General features: G+C 49.0%; 1 protein-coding gene across 8 annotated transcripts in view; it reads left to right on the top strand.

Moving 5' to 3' along the window:
• PTPRS (protein tyrosine phosphatase receptor type S) overlaps positions 1 to 21,179 on the top strand; it is a 247,487-nt gene that overhangs the window by 103,820 nt on the left and 122,488 nt on the right. For all 8 annotated transcript variants that reach the window (XM_073323722.1, XM_073323721.1, XM_073323720.1 and 5 more), the window contains exon 2: positions 5,735 to 5,902. In XM_073323722.1, coding sequence (XP_073179823.1) covers positions 5,815 to 5,902 — 88 coding nt within the window. In that variant the 5' untranslated portion in view covers positions 5,735 to 5,814. The remainder of the gene's footprint in view (positions 1 to 5,734; positions 5,903 to 21,179) is intronic.

Below are 21,179 nucleotides of genomic sequence, written 5' to 3'. Positions count from 1 at the left end.
CCTATTGTAAGGAGGAGAATGGGGTGTGTAAATTAATGCTGTCAGTGCACGGTAGGGGGAGTGGGTCTCTCTGGTGCTTTTGCTCATTCTTTTAAAAAAAAAAAAAAAAGCGGGGGGACTGTAGCGTGGACAATCAATGCTGCATGGAGAACCCTGGATAAGAATTGCAAGCTGGCCTCGAACATGGTGCTGGAGTCTCCTTGCCGGGCCCTGCCTCTAGGAACGCCAGGAGAAGTCACCTACTGAGATCCATTCGGTCCCAGGTCTCTGCCGGAACTGTCAGCAGGGCTGACTGGGGGTGGTTGGTTGAGTTCCGAGCGGGCAGCTGCCCACTTCACACAAACCTCTCCCTCAGGTCTCTGTTAAGGTGGTTGGTTGGGCAGATCAACGAGAGCTGACTCATAATGAAGCAGCGAGCTAGAGGTGCATGCTTGTTTGTTTAGATGTCAGATTTCTTTTTTTGGAGAGGAGATGGCAGACTGGTTGGTGATTGATTGTGCTTTAAAAGCTTTTTTTTTTTTTTTTAAACACACTCATTGGGGCAGGAAATGAGGTTACCCATTGACCTTTATTAATGTGCAGTACAAACTGAACTGGCAACTCAGAGAATGTATTAGCATGTGGAATACAGCCTCTTCTCTGTAAGGTTCCTGTGGTAATAGACTGACGTGGCTTGGTGGGGTGCAAGGGAATCGTCCCACCGCACTCTATGAGCAGATGAGATGCCAAAGCTAATCATGGATGATGAGAGCTGGGTGAAAGTTTTTTAAATGACTTTGCATGGGCAAATTGTCTTTTTTTGGTGAAGCATAAAAAAAAACCCAACCCGCAAACTAATCGAAATTGTAAATCTAAAACGTCATTGAAATTATTATTGAACTTTTTTTAAATTTCAGCAATTTTTTCCCCAAAAACCAAGAAAAGGGGGTTCTTTTCAGATCCTTCAAAATGAAAACCACTTTGAATTTTTTCCACCAAATTAGGTGGTGGGGGGGAAGGTTGTGGTGGTTTTTTGCATTTCAGGGAAGAAATGGGGAGGAGAAGCTGTATCTTGTGTTAAGAGGCTCAACGAGAGGTCCAGATCCCAGGCCCGTAGTCCTACCCTTGCTGGATTCAGGACCATTCAAGCAATGGCTGTTTAAACAGGGAAACCTGGATTTATGCTGGAAATGGCCCATCTTGATTATCATACACATTGTAAGGAGAGCGATCACTAGATAAGCTATTACCAACAGGAGAGTGGTTTGGGGGAGGGGGGAAGGAGAAAACCTGGATTTGTGCTGGAAATGGCCCACCTTGATTATCATACACATTGTAAGGAGAGTAAAAACCTTTTGTAGTGATAAACACCCATTTTTTCATGGTCTGTGTGTATAAAAACATCTTCTGTATTTTCCAGATGAAGTGGGCTGTAGCTCACGAAAGCTTATGCTCAAATAAATTGGTTAGTCTCTAAGGTGCCACAAGTCCTCCTTTTCTTTCTGTTTAAACACAGTTGTTGCTAGCAGCGTTGGGGAGAGGTTCCCTCACGAAGTAGCACAGATTTTCGTTCTCTCTGGGAATCACACTGGCTAAGATGTTCTCTGGATAAACCCCCACTCTGACTGGAGGGCTTAATGGAGTTAGATGTCCAGCTCCCATTAAGATGGGAGTCAAATATTCAGAAAGGACCTAAGTGATCTAGCCTAAGATCCCCTGACTTTCAATGAAACTTAAGCTCCTAAATCACATAGATGCTTTTGAAAATTTTACCCTGGGTGCCTAGCTCCTGTAGACCTCTGAATAGTCCCTTGTCTCTCTTGTGAGAGAAGCTGGGCTATAGGGCTACTTGCAGCAAAGCGCTTCCTGTTTTATTATTCTTTAAAAGCTGACCATGTGTATGGCTCCCTAGGAGCCACCGAAGAGCTTGCAGCTGGAGAATGGGAGAGGATCAGATGCACTAGGAAGCCCCAGAGACTGTAAGAATTCATCTAGTTTCTGAAACACGGCTATATCTAGCTCAATCCTGACCCCAGCTCTTCACTTAGCTGCATCCTCTAATAAGGATTGAGGCCCTGCCTGTGTAGGCCCTGCCTGTGCCGCAGAAGATCCTGTGTCAGGGAGCCCGGTAAGACTTCTTGTGCTGTTCTCCTGCCCTGAGAACAGCTGCCGTTGCGCTTACTTGTACAGTGCCAATAGCTTGCTGGGGCGTCGGGGCAGGTGTCTCCTCATCATGTACGGTCTAGGCAGACCGTGTACAGACACAGGAAGGGAAACCAGAAGTGATGAAATCCGTATGATTTGAGCATACATCAAGGTAATTGGCACCCGCCCTTAACCATGCTGGAGAATGGGAGAGGCTTGCCGGGCTGTAGCCGGGTCTCCCAGCAGTGTGTATTCTGCAGCGTATATAGGAATGCTGCTGTGAATACAAATAACACAGATGATTATTATAAGGGTCAGCCGGTCTTCATGTTTCAGGGTGTCAGCTATCACCTGCTAGAGGCCAGGAAGAAATTTCCTTCCAGGAAGCTAAATACGCTTAGGTGCCTTCTGGGGGACTTATGCCTTTCCCCAAGAATCCAACAGGCAGACTAGGTGAACCATAGGTCTGTTCTGGGGTGACAGTCATGGGGTAGGTGAGAGAATTAAGGGCTAAGGGGACTTCTGGTGGATGCATATGTGACTCCGTCCATATCCAGTGCTTTCATTGCCACCATTCAAGCGATACTAAGACAATGGAGCAGACTCCTCTCTTCTCCTTCCCTCCCTGCCTTCTCCCCCATCGCTCCCTCATTTACGCAGCAGAGCCAGGTGGGAGGCCATCTTGCCATCCCTGCAATCCCGAGGCTGGCGAGTCCAGGGGGAGACAGCCAGGTGACGTACCTGCTCTGAAGGATGAATTGCTGGATTGAGGTTGACATGTCCTAATATCTCTGCCCATGCTTTCAGTCTCCATCAAGGGCTTTGGGAAGCACATTAGCACCAGAGCAGAAGTGTCACCCTCTGGCATCTCTTTTTCTCTCTGCCGGAAGCCGGTGCAGTTGCTCCTTTCACCAGACCTTTTCTGTCCCAACCATTTATGCGGCGTAAAAGCCCTGGTGGAATGGGGCGGGGAGTGGTGATGTCAGTTCAGATCCAGCAGAATGTTCCACATGACTTGTCCGCGTTAATCGGTGCTTTTTGGGGGGCGGCAAGGGGGTATCACTGCCTCTTTCCCACTCGGAGAGCTCAGAGCCAAAGCAGGTCGCTGGCAACGCATTTAGAAAGCAGTGGAGACACAGAGACATTTAACAGCGTTTATTGTGGCCACAAGGGGATTTCATTTAGATAAATAGGTGCTGACCTCCTCGGTGCTCTGGGTGCAGGCTGAACAAGTCGTGGTTTGAAATGTTAAGTGCCTGAAAACATCATAGTGAGGAAGATTTCCTCCCACCAATGGGACTCAGAAGCCACTCGTTTGCGGCTAGCAGGAAAATAATCCCAGCTGTAACCAACTTGATTCAGTTTCCTTTGTGCTGTGTTTATCGCACAGTCCTCCTTTAATTAACAGTTGCCATCACAATGATTCCTAATGCCCTTGGACCCTGCCTTCCTCTGTTAAAATAAAAACAACACCCCATTGTTTTTAGTCACTGTCTGTTGGTAGCCTCCGTGTGCTTTTCTAATGGTGTCTCGAACAAGCGTTTCAGAATCGCCCGGCTTGCAGAACCCTGCTTTCCTGTGCCGCCCGCACATGTTTTTTAATAGCTGGCCATGAGTTGTTAAAGAGCTAGCCTTGCATCCCGCGTGCATCAGGCGGCTTAGAATCCGTGAAGTACGAGTCCAAAGCTACTGGCTGAGAGGATGCTGCTTGGGGATGAATATTACAAGCTGTAATATCTAAGAGCCTTTCTTATTTATCCTGGGTTCTTTCTCCTTAGTGGTGCAAAGCAGCTGTCTTGATAAGTTATTAGGACAGAGAAAGATCAAGACGCTCATTCAGATTGCATCTCCAGATAGCTTCATGCTCCGATACGTATCAGAGGGTCTAGGCAGCCTCTCCTGCCCCCTTAGCCCATCCTATTAAAATGTGTCCCGTGTTGCTTTTTTCAAAAGGCAGCAAATCCCGATTTTTGTATTTAATGTAAGTAACATACAGCAGATAAGAACCTATTTAGATCTAAGGGGATCCCCCAGAGACAGAGAATGCTTCCCCATTATTCTAGTGTCTCATGTCGGTTTATCGCTGGATCATTGGGGTGTCTCTGTCAGCATCGATGGTATGAGGTGGGCAGTGCTCTTTGTTCTGTCGCCCTTTTCAGCCCTTCTGGGGCAAAGTCTGCCGTTCCTGCTGGCAAAAATGTTCAGGGCAATTGAGACGGGGGCCAGAGTCACTACTGAGAAGATGACCCTTGGGTGCTACTTAGGCAGCTCAAAGGGGCGGGGGTCTGTCTCCCTGGAACTCCCTGCTGCTTTAAAGCTGGAGGAGGTGACTCCTGCCTCCCAGGCTCCCCCAGCTCCACTGGCCTTCACTGGCTCGCTAGCTCTACCTCCTGCCGGGGCACTCGGGGGGGGGGGGAGAATCAGGATGATGGAGCCATAGCCAGCTCCTTGGCACCCCCCTTTCTGACCTGCCCCAAGCAGACTCAACCACAGGCCATAAATTGTTTTGGTGTCGTCTTCTTTTGGGGCCTGGCTGCTAAACAACTAAAACAGTGCTTCAGCAAGGATTCGTTCCCACCCCTGGGCTTCCAGCTGCCCGTTCAGTCCCGCCGTAATAAAAAACATTTCGTGGTTCTATCACACTCGTCTTGATCAAAGCACGTTATAAATGTGACTCCTCCCAAGCCCTGTGAGCTGGGAAAGGATCATTATTGACAGAGGGGGGAGCTGAGGCACAGTGCAGGGAGAGCCCCTTGCCCCAAGCACGCAGAGGGTAGCTGGCGTCGGGGCTGGGATTAGAACTCACGGAGGTGGTCAGAGTACTCAAGTTTAAGGCCAGAAGGGACCATCCACCTAGTGTGACCTGACTGTCACAAGCTGTTCAACATCACCAAGCCCAACAATGGGAATTAGATCAAAGTATTACAGCCCTCAGGAGTCTAAACTATTGTCTGCACTGAAGTCGCACTGGTGACTCTCCGGCACCTCAGCTTGTGCACATCCGGGCGATTGCTTTGCTGCCCCAGAGCTTGGCTGAGCAGGGAGCAAAGCCCTCCCCCAGACACAGATATCTTCAGGGGGCACACAGGAAACGTCCCCCCCCATCCCCTGCTCATCTCTTTTGGTGGATTTTTTTTCCCCCTCCCCTGTTTTTTCCATTCGCTCCAGTGCGTGGAAAATCTCTCTTTCAGAGGATTTCTGTGCCCATCAGGTCAGATCACTTCACACCTCGTCGCCCAGCCCATGCGGCTGTTCCAGGGGAGGGAGAGGGATTGGGGGAGGGAGCGCATGGTGGTGAGGGTTAAACTGTAAACACAGGCTCTGCCGAAGTCTCCTGCCCATTCTTCTCTTCCCTGGCGTGATCCCTTTTGAGTGTGCAAGTGGCTTGTCGTTATCTGCCAAAGCCATAAACCTGGGGCAGGCCAGCTTGATGATGGAGTCAGCTTCAGGGCCATTTTAGTCCTCTGATGTTTCCACATGGGACTGTTGTCTTCCTGTGTACAGCTCCCCCCCTGCTCCGATGTGCTTTCAGTTCCCTCTCCCCCTTGGATAACAGCTGCCCCCCACGCTCTTGTCTGACTGTCTCCCGGTTCCTTTTGTCTCCCTGCAGGTGCTGACGTCCCTTTGGAGGCTCTGTGAGTTTCGCTGAACTGGGGCCTTCCTGGCTGGGTTGGGAGGTCATTGCCAAGAATGAGGATCCTTTGCAGCCTGGGAATGTCTTCGCTGGTCCCGCTCGTGAACCTCCTCTCCTTGCTTCTGACTGGCTGCGTGTCTGAAAGTAAGTGACCTCCCACCCCTTAGCTTCTTGGCTTTTACCTGGCATCTCCGCCACTCGCGTCCCTTTGCGGAGGAATAGCAGCTCAGTCCTTGGAGAAGGGATACTGGCCTGATGGAGGGTCTCTTTTTAAAGGGCCGATTAGCACATCCCCTCCCCAACCCCTTAATAAATGTTGAGTGTGAATTTGGTGCAGGGGAAGGGTTTGGTGCTTCGAAGGCCTCTGCGTATCTCCAACCCAGGCATCTCAAGCTTCCCATGTGCTCCCCAGTTATTGTTCCCAACCCTGCCTTCAAGGGATCTTGTATGGAGAAGTGGGAGGGGCAGCACAGTCTGTTGCCCATTTTGGTCTCCGCAGAGACTGCCAAATTGGCATGGGGATGTCTAGCGCTGTGGGACTTTTACTGATGTCACCCCTTGCTTGTTGGGAATGGGACTGAGACCCGGCAAATTCATTTCACATGGTCCTGTCCAGTTCTCCCCTTTCCATCTTTTGGACACTAACCACCCTTGGCCTGCTGCTCACCAGAGTTGGATTCAAACCAGCAGCTGAAGCACGAGTTGTCTGTTCCCCGTCTTGTGAGCCAACCGGTCCCAGTTTAACACTGTTTATATCTTCTGTGCCTTGCAAGTACTGCTGTAAAAACCTCAGCGACTTGAATGTAATGTTCCTTCAGCACAAAGGCCGATCGCTCGGGGATCAGCAGAATCGGCTGATTGAATTATGACTTTCTTCTCCCCAGCAAAGCTTCTCGAAGCTTGCGAAAGAGCCGTTCTGGTCAGCACAGCTCTCGACAGCTTTGCACGTAATCGCTTTGTTATCGGGGTTTATTAAGAGGATGTGTTCGGGGATTAAATGGGGAAGGAGACCCTTTGTCGCTGGGATTTTTTTGGTTTTGTTTGATAGCGCTCTGTCTTCTCTGCGGAAGATGGGGCAGGTGTTTGCCATTCCCTAGCATAGCACTCATTTTTGTACAAGTTCCGTTTAGCGCATGTGTTTGGGAGGATTGTACGTGTATGGGAAGATATGGTACTTCCTCATTTACTAAGAGAGGGAAGGGAATTGATCTCCAAGAGGTTCAGAGCTGGCTTATTTCCCTGATGTGAATCTCAGCATTTCTAATGTACCGTTCTATGTACATGCGTGTGTATTGTCATAATGGTGGCAGTGTGGTCTAGTGGCTAAAACAGGGCTGAGCACGTGGAGGCAGGACTCCTGGGTTCTGTTGTTGCCACCGACTCATGGTGTGACCCTGCACGAGTCACTTGGGCCCCTGTTATGAAGCGTGCGTACAGTTTTGCATGCAGAAAAACCCAGTGTATGTTTGTGCCCAAGGGTTTGCATGTGTGTGCATCTTGGCCTGCACACAGCCCTGACTTGTGTATGTCCCGAGCAGCTAGGAGAATTGGGCCCCATAATTTTTTTTTTTTTTTTTAAAGATGTGTGCATCTGAATGGAGCGCTCACAATCCCTATTGATGCCTGTTGGAGCTTTGGGGGCCCAGCACTTCTGAATAGCAGGCCCATAAACCTTAACCTCCTTGCAGTCTTGGTTTTCCCTGTCTATATCATGGGAGGGGGAATCTATGTTCCTAACTCCAGTGGGGTGGGGCTTAGTTACGGGATATTTGTGAAGTGGTTTGAGATCCCCCAAGGCTGCTACACAACTGCTCAGTATCTTTGCTGTGTTTGAGAGAAACCAGGCTGTGCTTTAGGAAGTGCAGCTGTTTGGGAAAGACAGATTGTGGCTGACGGTACCTGTTGCATGGCCCAAGCTGTGCCGGTGACTGGCATCACTAAACACCTTGTTGCTGGCTGCCAGGAAGCTGCCTGGCTTTTCTTCACGGTAACTCTGCAGTATTCTCCGGCCCCAGACAATAAAAGCTGTGTGTGTGCGTGCATGTGTGTGTGGCCCCCTCACGTCCCTGACAATAAAGCTGTGTGTGTATGTGTTATATCTTGCTTTCTCTGGGTTTATTTGGTCCCTGTGTGCAGATTTACCTCCCGGCCCTTCGCACATCTCCAGTACAAGACCTAAAAAGACCCAGCCTGTTTTGCCCTGACCTGCAGGCTGCTGTTTGTCATGGGCAGATGAGTGAGCGGGAGATGATTAGGGGGTTCCTCCCACTCTGTCCGGCCGGCTCCTATCCTGTGCTGGGAGTAGGTGGGCAGGGTTTCCCTTCTATCCTGCAGGGTTCTCCCTCGACTCAGGGGATGGGGATGCTAAGAGGATGGGGAGCAGAATTTCTCTTTGTCCCTATCCTTCAGAATTGTGTCCCCTTGGCCGAAGGGCATTGAAATGTCACGGTTTCTCTTCCTCTGTATTTCAGGGTAGCTTGTGGTCTGACAGGCAGGGCTGTGTGTGTGTGGCTGTGGCTGCAAGGGATTCTCTCCCAATCTATTCCTAGGGGTCTGATGCTGCTGGAGACCTTGTTGGGCTGTACCTGTGAATAAACGAACAGTGATAATGAGTTGGTTTGGGCACTGGTGCACCTCGGTCCCTCCTGTTCTCCACCTGCAGCACATGCTAGTCAAGTCTCCTGTGGGCTGGAGTACTGGGCTTTGATTTTGGTCACTGGGTTTGGGTGGTGCTGGTGGCCTGTGATGTGGAGATCAGACCAGATCCTTCAGGTCTTAACATCTATGACCCCCCCCCCCACCTATGCACTCCAAGAGCTGTTGATTTGGAAGAGATGACTGGGGGCCACCTGGGATGCCCCAGCCTCCACCAGCCCGGTCTGTAGTGCTGGAGCCAGTCTGTGCCACTTGCCGGGGAGATGTATCCACAGCAAACAGCTTTGCCTGTCACAACCGTTGAGGCAGCGTGAGGAGCTGCCATTGTTCTGACAATATCGTCTCCCATTGTGTGGCCTTGGGTTCTCTCGCGTAATCCCTTGGCCGGCTTCCATTTGGCTGGTGCTCACCACAGCACTGACCTGTTTTCCTGTCCTCATTCCCCATGGGACACCACGGCTTTTCAGCCACCAAGGCTGTGTCAACCAGGTAGTGGTTTCGTCCCTTGCCTGTTAGGCGTCCCAGCTCAGAGATTACAAACTTCTTGCTCCTGAGTGGTGGCTTCTTCCCAGCTCCAGAGGGTGGGCTTGTAGCAAAAGCATAGAGCTGAGAGCCAGGACTCCTGCGATCTACTCCCACCTTAGTCATCTTTCTATGGGACTCTGGGCAAACCACTGCTGCTTCTGTGCCTCAGTTTACCCCCTATAAAAAGGCTCTTCAAACACTTCCCCCTGTTTCGCAGGTGTGTTGGCAGATTTAAATCATTGTCTGAGACTTTTGACGAAAACGCAGTATGGAAAGGACAGCCGTGGTATCGTACTTTATTTTTAACCTACTGCTCTTACTAGACACCTTTAAAGTAAGTATAAGTGAAAGGGGACAAAGAAATACATTTTATCTGTTTGTTTGGTTTTTTCCTTTCAGCCTTTCCCCTGCATAGTTGGGGACAGGCACAGAATTTGAAATGGTTAACTTTGGTTTTGTGGAGTTCTTTTGTTTTGAGTTCCTTATATGGTAAGTGCTATCATTGTTTGTTCAAACAACCCTCAGCAATAATAATGCTTAACATAAGAACGGCCATACTGGGTCAGACCTGTGGTCCATCTAACCCAGTATCCTGTCTGCCTATAGTGGCCAGGGCAAGATGCTTCAAAAGCAATGAACAGAACAGGGCAATCATCAAGTGATCCATCCCCTGTCGTCCAGTGCCAGCTTCTGGCAGTCAAAGGTTTAGGGACACCCAGAGCATGGGGTTGCATCTCTACCCATCCTGGCTAATAGCCTTTGATAGACCTATCAATGAAATTCTCATTCATTTTTTAATCTAGTTATAGTTTTGGCCTTCACAACATCCCCTGGCAAGGAGTTCTACAGGTTGACTGTCTGTAGTGTGAAGAAGTGCTTCCTTTTGGGTGTTTTAAACCTGCTGCCTAATGCTTGTACTACAGTTGCACCTAGAGGCCTTCCCCGAGATCCCATTGTGCTAGGCACTGTACATATGTCCCCACACACAGTGAGAGACAGTACCTGCCCCAAAGACCTTACAATCTAACTCAACAAGGGAAATAGGCATGGAACCAGGAAATGACTTGCCCGAGATCAGTGGGGCACCAGATTCCTTGATTCCCAGTACAGGCCTTGGAGCCTCTGCCTCTAGAACCTTGGAGCCTCTTACTTGCGCGTGTGAATATACAGAATAAGGTTTGTCTCCGGGGATGGCATACTAAAGAAGCCACAGGATCTTTCCTGGCCCCTTCTTTATGACGTACAAATCCATTTGATGCAGTAGTATGTGATAGGCCATATAGATTTGGCCTCCTATCCCCATCTCTGACCTGAAGGAGCTGTATGCATTTTTAAGTGCTTCTCAATCACAGATCAGGCCACTTACCAAGTAGAAATGTTTTATTCTTATGAGCAAAATTAGCATGTTTGCTCTTAAAGTGCATTTTGCTCATTGATTAAACCTTTGCATTTTACGGTAGAACCTTGCTAATTGGTACTTCGTTCAGCCCTGCACAGAGAGCTGGTAGCCTCTGTTCCCCACCCTAGCAAAGATTTAATAGCAGGTGTTGTAGTGAGCATGACTTATTACTGATGTTTCCTTCTTTTTACATGTTCTAGAACAATTCCTAGCATTCTCCCAAGTATTACTGCAAATAATTACAGCTCAATTGTAATTGACAAAACAAAAGGATAAAACCCATTTTCTGATTCATTACCTGGGCATCTTTCCTTCAGTTGCGCTTGCTCTGTCCTTGATTTGCAGAATGCCGTAACTCTCAATGGGCTCACCGTTCTCCGGCACTTTCAAACTGCGCTGCTGCCCTGATGTAATGCTGTTGTGGAGGCTGGTTGTAGGCGGCCGCATGGCTGGCTTGCTGTTTAAGGAGGGGACTGTAGTTGTGCCAGCATGAAAAGAGTTAACTAGCCCTAGAGAGCTCCGTGAAGGCACCTTGCCCCCGCTTAGTGCCCCAGCCCCCACTTAGTGATGAATCCTAGCTGAGGGATACTATGAAGAGAGGAAGTCTGCAGTGGGTTGTGGCCGGGCTAGAGTCAGGGACTCTGCAGTCAGTCTCTGGGATTAGAGAGTGCAAGGATCCCCAGGAGGGCAGAAGGGTATTGAAGTTTGCACATATATGCGGGAATTGATTGGGAGGTTCTAGAGGAGAGCCCTACAAATCCTAGCCCCAGCCGAAGGCTAACCTTAGAGAGGCCTAAGAGAGGCTGGGTAGGAAGAGAAGCCCAGTGAAACAGCAGCAAGGAGATGAACTGAGCAGATCTTGGTTGCTGGTTATAGGATCCCTGGGCCAGAACTTGGTGTAGGGAAAGAACTTGGGTTCTCCTGCCAGCCACTGGCCAGGTGGTATGAGTCCAGAAAGGGGACAGGGATGGCAGAGAGCCTTGAGGGGAGGGGTGAGAACAGTGGGGCCTGGAGTTGGGGCTGAAGACTTTACTGGTCTGTTAATTGGTGGGCCTTTTGATACACCAGAAAGGGTGAGAATTTAAAGGGACCCATCTGGAAGGCCACATCACAAGAAGAGAGCGAGAAGGCAAGGGTGCTAGGCAGTGAACAAGCTGCTATGCCAATCCCAGCCCTTAGGGGCATATCTGTGATAAGGGCACTCTTTTACAGGGAGTACGTCTTGTACACCCAGGAGTCTAGTCTAGATACATCTAGTATGTCTACATGGGAAGCCAGCTGCTGTGGCAGCCAGTCTGAGTTTACAGCATCAGGCTCACAGGACTCATGCTATGGTGCTAAAAACAGCTGTGTAGTTATTTGGGCTCAAGATGGAGCTCCCCTCTTCCTGAGTCTTCAGAGCCCACAGTTGAGCCCGAGCCCAAACATCTACACAGCTATTATCGGTGCCCATAGCAAAGTCTGAGCTCTGAGCCTCCCTGCTGTGGGATCCTGCCTTCTGTGTTGACGTACCCTAGGAGATGATGTGGTGGTGGGTGGGTGGGGAATATGCCTGTCTAGATCATTGTTACAGCTAGACTCTGTACACACCGTGTTATAAATATAAAGGGAAGGGTAAACACCTTTAAATCCCTCCTGGCCAGAGGAAAAACCCTTTCACCTGTAAAGGGTTAAGAAGCTAGGATGACCTCGCTGGCACCTGACCGAAATGACCAATGAGGAGACAAGATACTTTCAAAGCTGGAGGGGGGAGAAACAAAGGTTCTCTCTGTCTGTGTGTTGCTTTTGCCGGGACCAGAGCAGGAATGCAGGTCAGAACTCCTGTAAAGGGTTAATAAGCAATCTAGTTAAATATGCATTAGATTCTGTTTTGTTTAAATGGCTGATAAAATAAGTTGTGCTGAATGGAATGTATATTCCTGTTTTTATGTCTTTTTGTAACTAAAGGTTTTGCCTAGAGGGATTCTCTATGTTTTGAATCTTATTACCCTGTAAGTTATTTACCATCCCGATTTTACAGAGGTGATTCTTTTACTTTTTCTTCAATTAAAATTCTTCTTTTAAGAACCTGATTGCTTTTTCATTGTTCTTAAGATCCAAGGGTTTGGGTCTGTGTTCACCTATGCAAATTGGTGAGGATTTTTATCAAGCCTTCCCCAGGAAAGGGGAGTAGGGTTTGGGAGGATTTTGGGGGGGGAAAGATGTTTCCAAGCTGGCTCTTTCCCTATTATATATTTGTTACACGCTTGGTGGTGGCAGCAATAAAGTCCAGGGGCAAAAGGTAAAATATTTGTACCTTGGGGAAGTTTTAACCTAAGCTGGTAAAAATAAGCTTAGGGGTTTTTTCATGCAGGTCCCCACATCTGTACCCTAGAGTTCAGAGTGGGGAAGGAACCTTGACACACCATGTCAGTGTAACCCACTGGTCAGTGTGTGTCCATATATCTCCTTTTGTGCCCAGTCCACGAGGATGTGAATCGGTTCTGGAGTTGCAACCATAACCTGGCTCTTTTGGTTTAAGCTGTAGCAGTTTGTGCTTTTAGCTCTGGAGGTCTTTGGTTCAATCCTTGGGGTTGGCCAAGATGGCAGCTGTAGTGAAACCAGAAAGGAGGTGCTGCTTTCCATCGTGGGCCTCTATGGACCTTTTAAGATGGCCCCCGCTCTACATGGATCTTTCTCAGAGAGCAGAGGATGTATTGGGAGACTGCTGTCCTCTCTTCAAATACACGCACCCTGGGAGCAACTCATGATGGCGCACTGACACTGTGATGTGATGGAATTTACGTCGGCCCCAAAAGGGCTCCTGGATGCATTTGTGTCCTGCGAGCGTAAAGTACTGCATGGGGGATCCTCCTGCAGAAATCAAGAGGCTGAACTGGAGAACTATTGCCTGCATCTCTCCCTGGTGTGTGTTTAGGGAGCAGCTGATCTTGCGAGAGGGACGCCCAGCAGGGAGAATGCTTGGGGGACGATAGTGGTTGGATTGCTAACTGGTGGGGAGCGTCTGTCTGCAGCTGCTCCTCATGCCCTCTGCCAGCACTGTCTCAAGTGGATTGAGAGAGGAAGAGGAGCCCTGATTGCACCGACCAAGGCTGTGGGGCCTGTGTGGGAGGGAGTGCTGCTTATGCAAGCCAAGGAGAGGAGGAGAGCTCCCATCTGCTTCTAGCGCAGCTAAGCGGGGAGCTGTGCTCCCCTCACGCACCTGCTTAGTTTACCGTCTGCCATGCTCCTCCATAGGTGGGAGACAACTTGCTCACCCTTGTTCCTTCTGAGACCCCTCCCTGTCCTGTCTCTCAGCTGCTCTTCAGTCTGCCGTTGTCAAGGGCTGCGGACCACTCAAGGATGCCGAATTAAGCCTGTGTGTCACCATGCTTCAGTGCCTGATTAAATTAAACCTTGTCTGTATGGATCGAGTGATGTCACTTGGTTTTTCTATTATTATTATTATTATTTATTATTATTTAAATCAAATAGAAAATGCCAACTTTTCAATCAGAACAAGAGAAGAAATAAATAACCTTTGGAAAGCCTCTGCGGTGGGGAAAGATCATCACCTGCACCCAGGCAGCTGCCAGACTAAGGCGCGTTGGGATTTCCGCTGCCAGGGGGCGTTAGACACCCTCCTTTGGGTTTCTGCAGGAGCGAGGTGTCCATCATTGGAACAGTTGGCCTCCTGCCATAGATTCTTGCTTTTGGATATAGTTGGATCACTAGGAATAATCCAGCTCTCCAGTGTGGGATTGACAATGGTGAGAAAATGGTGGCTGGAGGGAAGGTGCGGGCATCTGAGAGTTAGGATCCCTGGGTTTCTTTTGCGCTCCTGAATCATGTGGGTGCTTCGGAAAAAGCCCACTCAGCAGACGAGATGGTCCCATGCTGCTGCTTTCGCCTTTCATCCAACAGGCTCCTGAGGGGCTGTACAAACTAGAGTGTTGACTCTGCAGACTTATACATAGGGATTTATTTATCTGCCATTAAAATTACAGCCGCTTCTGAGCTGAATCCCAACGATTGTGCTCAGAAGAATCACTTACCTCATTGAAACTACCAAGGGAATATTTTATTTATTTTAAGTGCATCCGGCCAGTGATCTAGGCACAGGCATGATAAAAACATCAACAAATCCTACCAAGCTCCTCCCATCCTAATAGTCTATTTGACATTTAACATAAATCAAACTTCTTGGCCCTTTTTTTTAGGCACGAGGAATGGAATGATTTAAATTGCAGCTTGACCAGGACCCTGGCAGGAATATATGGAAAAAGTGCAGTGGATTTTTGTAATGACCAACTGCTCCGCTTGTTCTTAAAACAGCATCTCCTAGTCCGGTTCTGGGGCTTTATGTACAGCACAGATTTGGGGAGGTGGGTGGGATGACCCCTACTTAGTCATCAGCACTGCTCCCAGCAGCACAGCACCCCCTAGTGCTGCTTTGGAATCCATACTGACTCAGAGGAAAGCACCCTCGACTCCACCACTGAGTCACTTGTACCATTTATTGCCTCACCCTGGGTTTTCCTAGTGGTTCCCCATGCAAGGGCTGACCTAGCCTTATGCAACTTGACTCTGAAGACCATGTCCTCTAAAGCAGCTGTTTGGCTGCATAAGTGTCAGTATCTCAGGATTTGAATTTTAGATGGACTGTAGGGTACTGAACCCTTAAAAACTTACGTGCCCTGATTTCCTTAACTTGCCTCTTGTGACTTGCTGAGAAGACTCCAGCCTCTGTCTCCCAGAGCCAAGGATCTGGTCTGAAAGTTCCTCCTTATAAAGACACCGATTGCTTCTGACATCTCCACTTCCTACTTCTGGCTTTGGAGTGATGTGGCCCAGAATCGCTTGATGCAAGCTGTGCACTTTATCGCATGGCTGTTACCTGGCTGGAGCAGGATGGCTCCTTCTCACTGCTTTGGGGATCGTTCCAGTTGGGGTTTGGAGTCTTCCAAGAGAGAGCCTGTGTGAGAAATGCCCCACTCCTCCCCTCGGGGGAACATCTGTCATTGGCTGGCTTGGATGTTTGGAGACAGTGGAGCTGTGGCCAAGTCATGTCTGTGGAGCTGCCTTCCTGTATCCTATACCAAGGCCCTGAAAAGAACAGAGGTTGAATGTACCAGCTCTAAGGTTTTGACTTTTGTTGGTAGGGTGGGAAAGGAACAGCCATTTGCTGGGTTCCAGAGTCTGGGTCAACAGGTGAGTTGTATTGAAATGATGTGCATGTTACTTACTGTCTCTGTTGCAGTCTTCATGCAGCACATTATGTGAGTGTATCTGGGCATCTAGACCCACGTCTTCGCCATGTGCTCATGAAAAAACTGGGGCTCTTTCCCCATGTCATGTTATCCCATTCACCCATAAGCCATTAGTGTCCCTTTACACCTTGCTTTTGATGGACCTTTATCCCAGCAAGATCCTGCATGTGTTGGCTGGAGTTGTGAGAATCTTATTTTCCTTCTGGCTGAATAGGGCCTTCTTTGGGGGCCAACCCTATATGGACGGGAGCAGTCATTGCTGTGTATCTGCAAAGACGTCTCTGCCCCTTGCTGGCTGGGAGAGCACAAGAGTCAGACCCTAGATGCCAAAGCCAGGCATCACACAGGGCCACCAGACCAGCCCTGATTTGGTATCTCTCGTCCTGCCAAAGGAGCAGGAAACGCATTCCCTGATGCATCTGCCCAGACCAGAGCTCTCTGCACTTCTGATTTCCTGTCTTACAGGCCATTTTTATTCACTGTACCTGCTGGGCAAGACTCCTTCCCTGCACTCTAATCACTTCATCCCTTGGTAACAGTGTCCCAGTTCCCACCTTGGAGGAAGCCATCCTATCTTCTTTGCATGGACCGCTGCCTTGAACTTTTCGGATTGTTCACATTTGGACACAGGCACAGATTAAAAAAACCCAACCAACCACAGAATCCATCATCTGACTGACTGATGTACTGGCTCCAAATTCTGGGCTGCGTGATTGCATTGCTAAACTTAGTGCTTAATTCGTGCTAGGGCTGATCCCCGACACCTCTAGGTTTGGCAGTTCATCGGCCTGGCACCTCTGGGCTTGCCACGTCAGTTAATGAAGTTAAAAAAAAAAATTGCTGGAGCCATGGCAGCTCTTTCATTACAAATTTAAGTGCTGGTTAAACTCTTCCAGCATGTAATGAAGTGGGAGCGGTACTCTTCGCCTCTGCCAGCTGGAGGTGCTGCAGGGAATGGTGGAACAATCCCCATGGGCAGGCTATGTGGGCTGATGGATAGGGCACTGGGGTGGGAGTGCGGAGCTCTGCCGCTGATCTGCTGTGTGTCTTCAGGCAAGTCATTCAATCTCCCTGTGCTGCTTTTTCTCCTCATAACATTTGTCTTGTAAGTGTGGACTGCAAAGTCTTTAGGGCAAGGCCTCGTAGGTGCTGACTCCGTGGGTGCTCCAGGGCTGGAGCGAAGATCGCAACTAATCTACGTCTTATTCTTCCTGGGAGAAAGTGCTACGGGGTGCTGTTAGAGTTGCAGGTATTCCTGCAAAAGGTGACGCTGCAATGAATTATTTGGATGGTTGGGATGGAGAATATGGGTTGATCTCTTCCCAAGTGGAGTTTAGCAAGACTCAGCCTGCTGTTGTTGATGAAAAAGTGTCAGAGATTCAATGGGCGGGGTGAGGCTGGTGCCAGGTCTGACATTTTCTTTCAGGGGCCAAGGGGAAAAGAAAAGCTTGTATTTAAACCAAACCAAAAAAGCTTTCCCCCTTCCGCCACTAACTAGTTTATTGTTCTAGAAAGTTTCTCCAACGTCCTCCAAACCTTTAATTGATTCAGGAGCATAAAATCAAGAAGGGAGGAAGAGAGCGCGAGAGAGGAATGGTGTGAGCGATTTGAATAATTTATTGTCCTTTGAAGTTGCAAGAGAAATTTCAGCTGCCTTGGGGAGTAATTTCTCCCCATTCTGAAAGGGTTTTCTCCTCATTTTAAACTCGTCCAGAAGATGCTGATCGTTTTTGCATTTTCTGCATAATTAATTAAAGCGTTTCCCCCTCTCCCCCCCCCGCCCCCTTTACAACCTCTGAAGTGGGGAGGTTTGGAGGGTTGTGAAATGTTGTTGGCGGTTTTTAATCAAGAAAATCAAATTAATTTGACTGTCTCCCCTCCGCACCCCTTCTAATTTATAACTTTATTTACAAATTAGTCTTTGCTTTCGGTTAAGAGTGTGGACACATCCAAATACTCAGCCTGGCCTTTGATAGGTGTTCCTGGAACTTTTTAAAGGCATGTATTGTCCTGTTCTTACGGTTTTCCACCTATTAAAGGGCACCTTGAGACCAGCCCTCGCCCCCAGCCAGTGAGTCCCAAACTATGAGGTGTCTGGTACCTTCAACTTTCATTGACCTGAGTGGGAGCTGAGGATGGTCGTATCTCACAGCATCAGATACATGACTCTTTAATTCCAGTATACACTTCTTCAGATGAATGAAAGACACACTTTACCCCAGATCATAGAATCATAGAATATCAGGGTTGGAAGGGACCTCAGGAGGTCATCTAGTCCAACCCCCTGCTCAAAAGCAAGACCCATCCCCAATTAAATCATCCCAGCCAGGGCTTTGTCAAGCCTGACCTTAAAAACTTCTAAGGAAGGAGATTCCACCACCTCCCTAGGCAGCGCATTCCAGTGTTTCACCACCCTCCTAGTGAAAAAGTTTTTCCTAATATCCAACCTAAACCTCCCCCACTGCAACTTGAGACCATTACTCCTTGTCCTGTCTTCTTCCACCACTGAGAATAGTCTAGAACCATCCTCTCTGGAACCACCTCTCAGGTAGTTGAAAGCAGCTATCAAATCCCCCCTCATTCTTCTCTTCCGCAGACTAAACAATCCCAGTTCCCTCAGCCTCTCCTCATAAGTCATGTGTTCCAGACCCCTAATCATTTTTGTTGCCTTTCGTTGGACTCTCTCCAATTTATCCACATCCTTCTTGTAGTGTGGGACCCAAAAGTGGACATAGTACTCCAGATGAGGCCTTACCAATGTCGAATAGAGGGGGACGATCACGTCCCTCGATCTGCTCGCTATGCCCCTACTTATACATCCCAAAATGCCATTGGCCTTCTTGGCAACAAGGGCACACTGCTGACTCATATCCAGCTTCTCGTCCACTGTCACCCCTAGGTCCTTTTCCGCAGAACTGCTGCCTAGCCATTCGGTCCCTAGTCTGTAGCTGTGCATTGGGTTCTTCCGTCCTAAGTGCAGGACCCTGCACTTATCCTTATTGAACCTCATCAGATTTCTTTTGGCCCAATCCTCCAATTTGTCTAGGTCCCTCTGTATCCTATCCCTGCCCTCCAGCGTATCTACCACTCCTCCCAGTTTAGTATCATCCGCAAACCTGCTGAGGGTGCAATCCACACCATCCTCCAGATCATTTATGAAGATATTGAACAAAACTGGCCCCAGGACCGACCCCTGGGGCACTCCACTTGACACCGGCTGCCAACTAGACATGGAGCCATTGATCACTACCCGTTGAGCCCGACAATCTAGCCAACTTTCACCCTGGAGGGCCGTAGCTATGCCAACCCACCTTATAGTGCATTCATCCAGCCCGTACTTCTTTAACTTGCTGACAAGAATACTGTGGGAGACAGTGTCAAAAGCTTTGCTAAAGTCAAGATACAATACATCCACTGCTTTCCCTTCATCCACAGAACCAGTAATCTCATCATTGAAGGCGATTAGATTAGTCAGGCATGACCTTCCCTTGGTGAATCCATGCTGACTGTTCCTGATCACTTTCCTCTCATGTAAGTGCTTCAGGATTGATTCTTTGAGGACCTGCTCCATGATTTTTCCGGGGACTGAGGTGAGGCTGACTGGCCTGTAGTTCCCAGGATCCTCCTTCTTCCCTTTTTTAAAGATTGGCACTACATTAGCCATTACATTAGATCTCTGGAGAGGAGTTATTAACCCTCCGCCAGGACACAGAGCCTCTGGTTCTTGGCAGGTTTAGATCTTTTATGGAAACCTGCCCTGCAATGAGAGAACCTCCTCTTCCCCAGTCTCCACCCTGGGGAGGACAGGAGTTCTGGGCTAATTTCATGCTGCTTCTCTCTGGATTGAGAGACAGTACGTCAGTTTCCTCCGTGTTGTGACTAGACAGGAAAGTGAGCCTGAACATGCATGGCGAAGATTTTCTCCTCCACATTAGGTTGCTTGATCAGGAGAAAGCCCTCTAGTTTTTCCTCTCTTACGTTTAGCATGAACTTAACCACTGGACCTCAATGGTGCATTTAGCCTGTAGTTGTCCTGAGGCTGACTTCCTATTTCCCATCTCCCTGCCAGCGCTGTTATCTGGATACTTCCTTTTCCTCCATTGTGCACAAGCAGGTAGTAAAAGTCTGAACACCAGAGGACTGTGGGTGGGAGACAGGCCTGGTCTACACTCAACCTTTAGGTTTCCCTAGCTACAGCTCTCGGGGATGTGAAAAATTCCCACCCTGGAGGGCCGTAGCTATGCCAACCTAATCCCAGGTGTAGACGCAGCTAGGTTGGCAGAAGAATGCTTCTGTTGACCAAGCTGCCTCTGTCTCTTGGCCAGCTCTGGCCATAGGGGTGTCCTGGCCCTCTGGCCAGACCACTTTGCAGAGGCCTGCCTCTTCTGGGCAAAGCCCAAAACAAATGTAAGTGAAACCAAACCTTGAGCCCGACTGTGCTCAGCTGGTAGCTTGACACAATACATTGGCCCCACTGGGCCTGAACAGCTCGATAACATTCAGCCACCTTGTTGCAGGCTGCTCTAGGCTGCCCTCCTGTCTAATCACAGGCTCCTGGGCCTTGATCAAGCTCATAGCCCAGGGGCTGGCACATTCCTCCCCTCATTCAGGGGTTCAGACAGGCTACAGCTCCTCAGGGGCCCTGCTTCCAGTCAGGCCGCTGGAGTAACCTGTCTCCTCTTCCAGCTGGGCTCACCCAGCCCTCTCTGGCCACAGGTCCTGCTCTTCCCCAGCTGGGCTTTGCTTCGAGTTAGGCCTGTCCAGCCTCCGCGCACGAGCAGCCAGCTTAATTCATCTCTCAGGCCCATATTAACCCTTCCCTGACGTGTGTGGCCACGGTGAATGCTCCATCGCAGGCCCACATTCTTAAAGCACTGACTGACTCTGGCTGTTTCCATTTTCGTGTTCCCAGCCAGAAGCAGCTTAAGTCAGATTGTCATGCATGCAAAGCTGCTCCCACAACTCTGGTTGAAGCTGACTAAAGATCATCCAGATCCGTTGTCTCAAAGTTGGGGTATCTAAAATGGAGGTACCTCAAAAATCAGTGGAAAATGCTGACCTGAGTGACTTGTCTGAGGTGATACGGCAGTGATTCAACAGACTTGGGAGCAGAGCCAGGATCCTATGCCTTATCCCTGGCTTTCTCCATGGGTAGCGAGGTGGTGGTGAAATTTCTTGCCTGTCTTTAACCCAAGAAGTGCTGCTTAGTTTTGTGGGGTTGTAACAGGCACGCAGGTGTGTTGGAACTGTATGGCTGTGTGGGAGGGAATTGGAAATAAGAGAATGGAGACCCTTTTTCCTAGGGGAGCTCAGATAGCTTTATTTACAGGAGTGAAAGAATAGAGTTATAAGAAATAATCTTGCATTTATCCAGTGTCTCTCTCATCCCAGAGGGTCCCCAGACACACTTATCCATCTAAACTAATTGGGATCATTCGCCTACCACTCTGATGCAGCCACTTCGGGATGGGATGGGCGGGGAGTGGAAGGTAGCCAGGCTTCTACATTTACAAAAATTTGCATGTTATCATTAAGTGACTGATCAGAACGGGCCTGTCTGGTCGTATTCTTTCAACACTGTGTTTCCTGTGCG

Source organism: Lepidochelys kempii, chromosome 25 (genome assembly GCF_965140265.1).
Source record: "Lepidochelys kempii isolate rLepKem1 chromosome 25, rLepKem1.hap2, whole genome shotgun sequence".
NCBI lineage: Eukaryota > Metazoa > Chordata > Testudines > Cheloniidae > Lepidochelys > Lepidochelys kempii.
The sequence above is the reverse complement of the archived record's forward strand: the minus strand, read 5'-3'. Positions and strand labels throughout refer to the sequence as shown.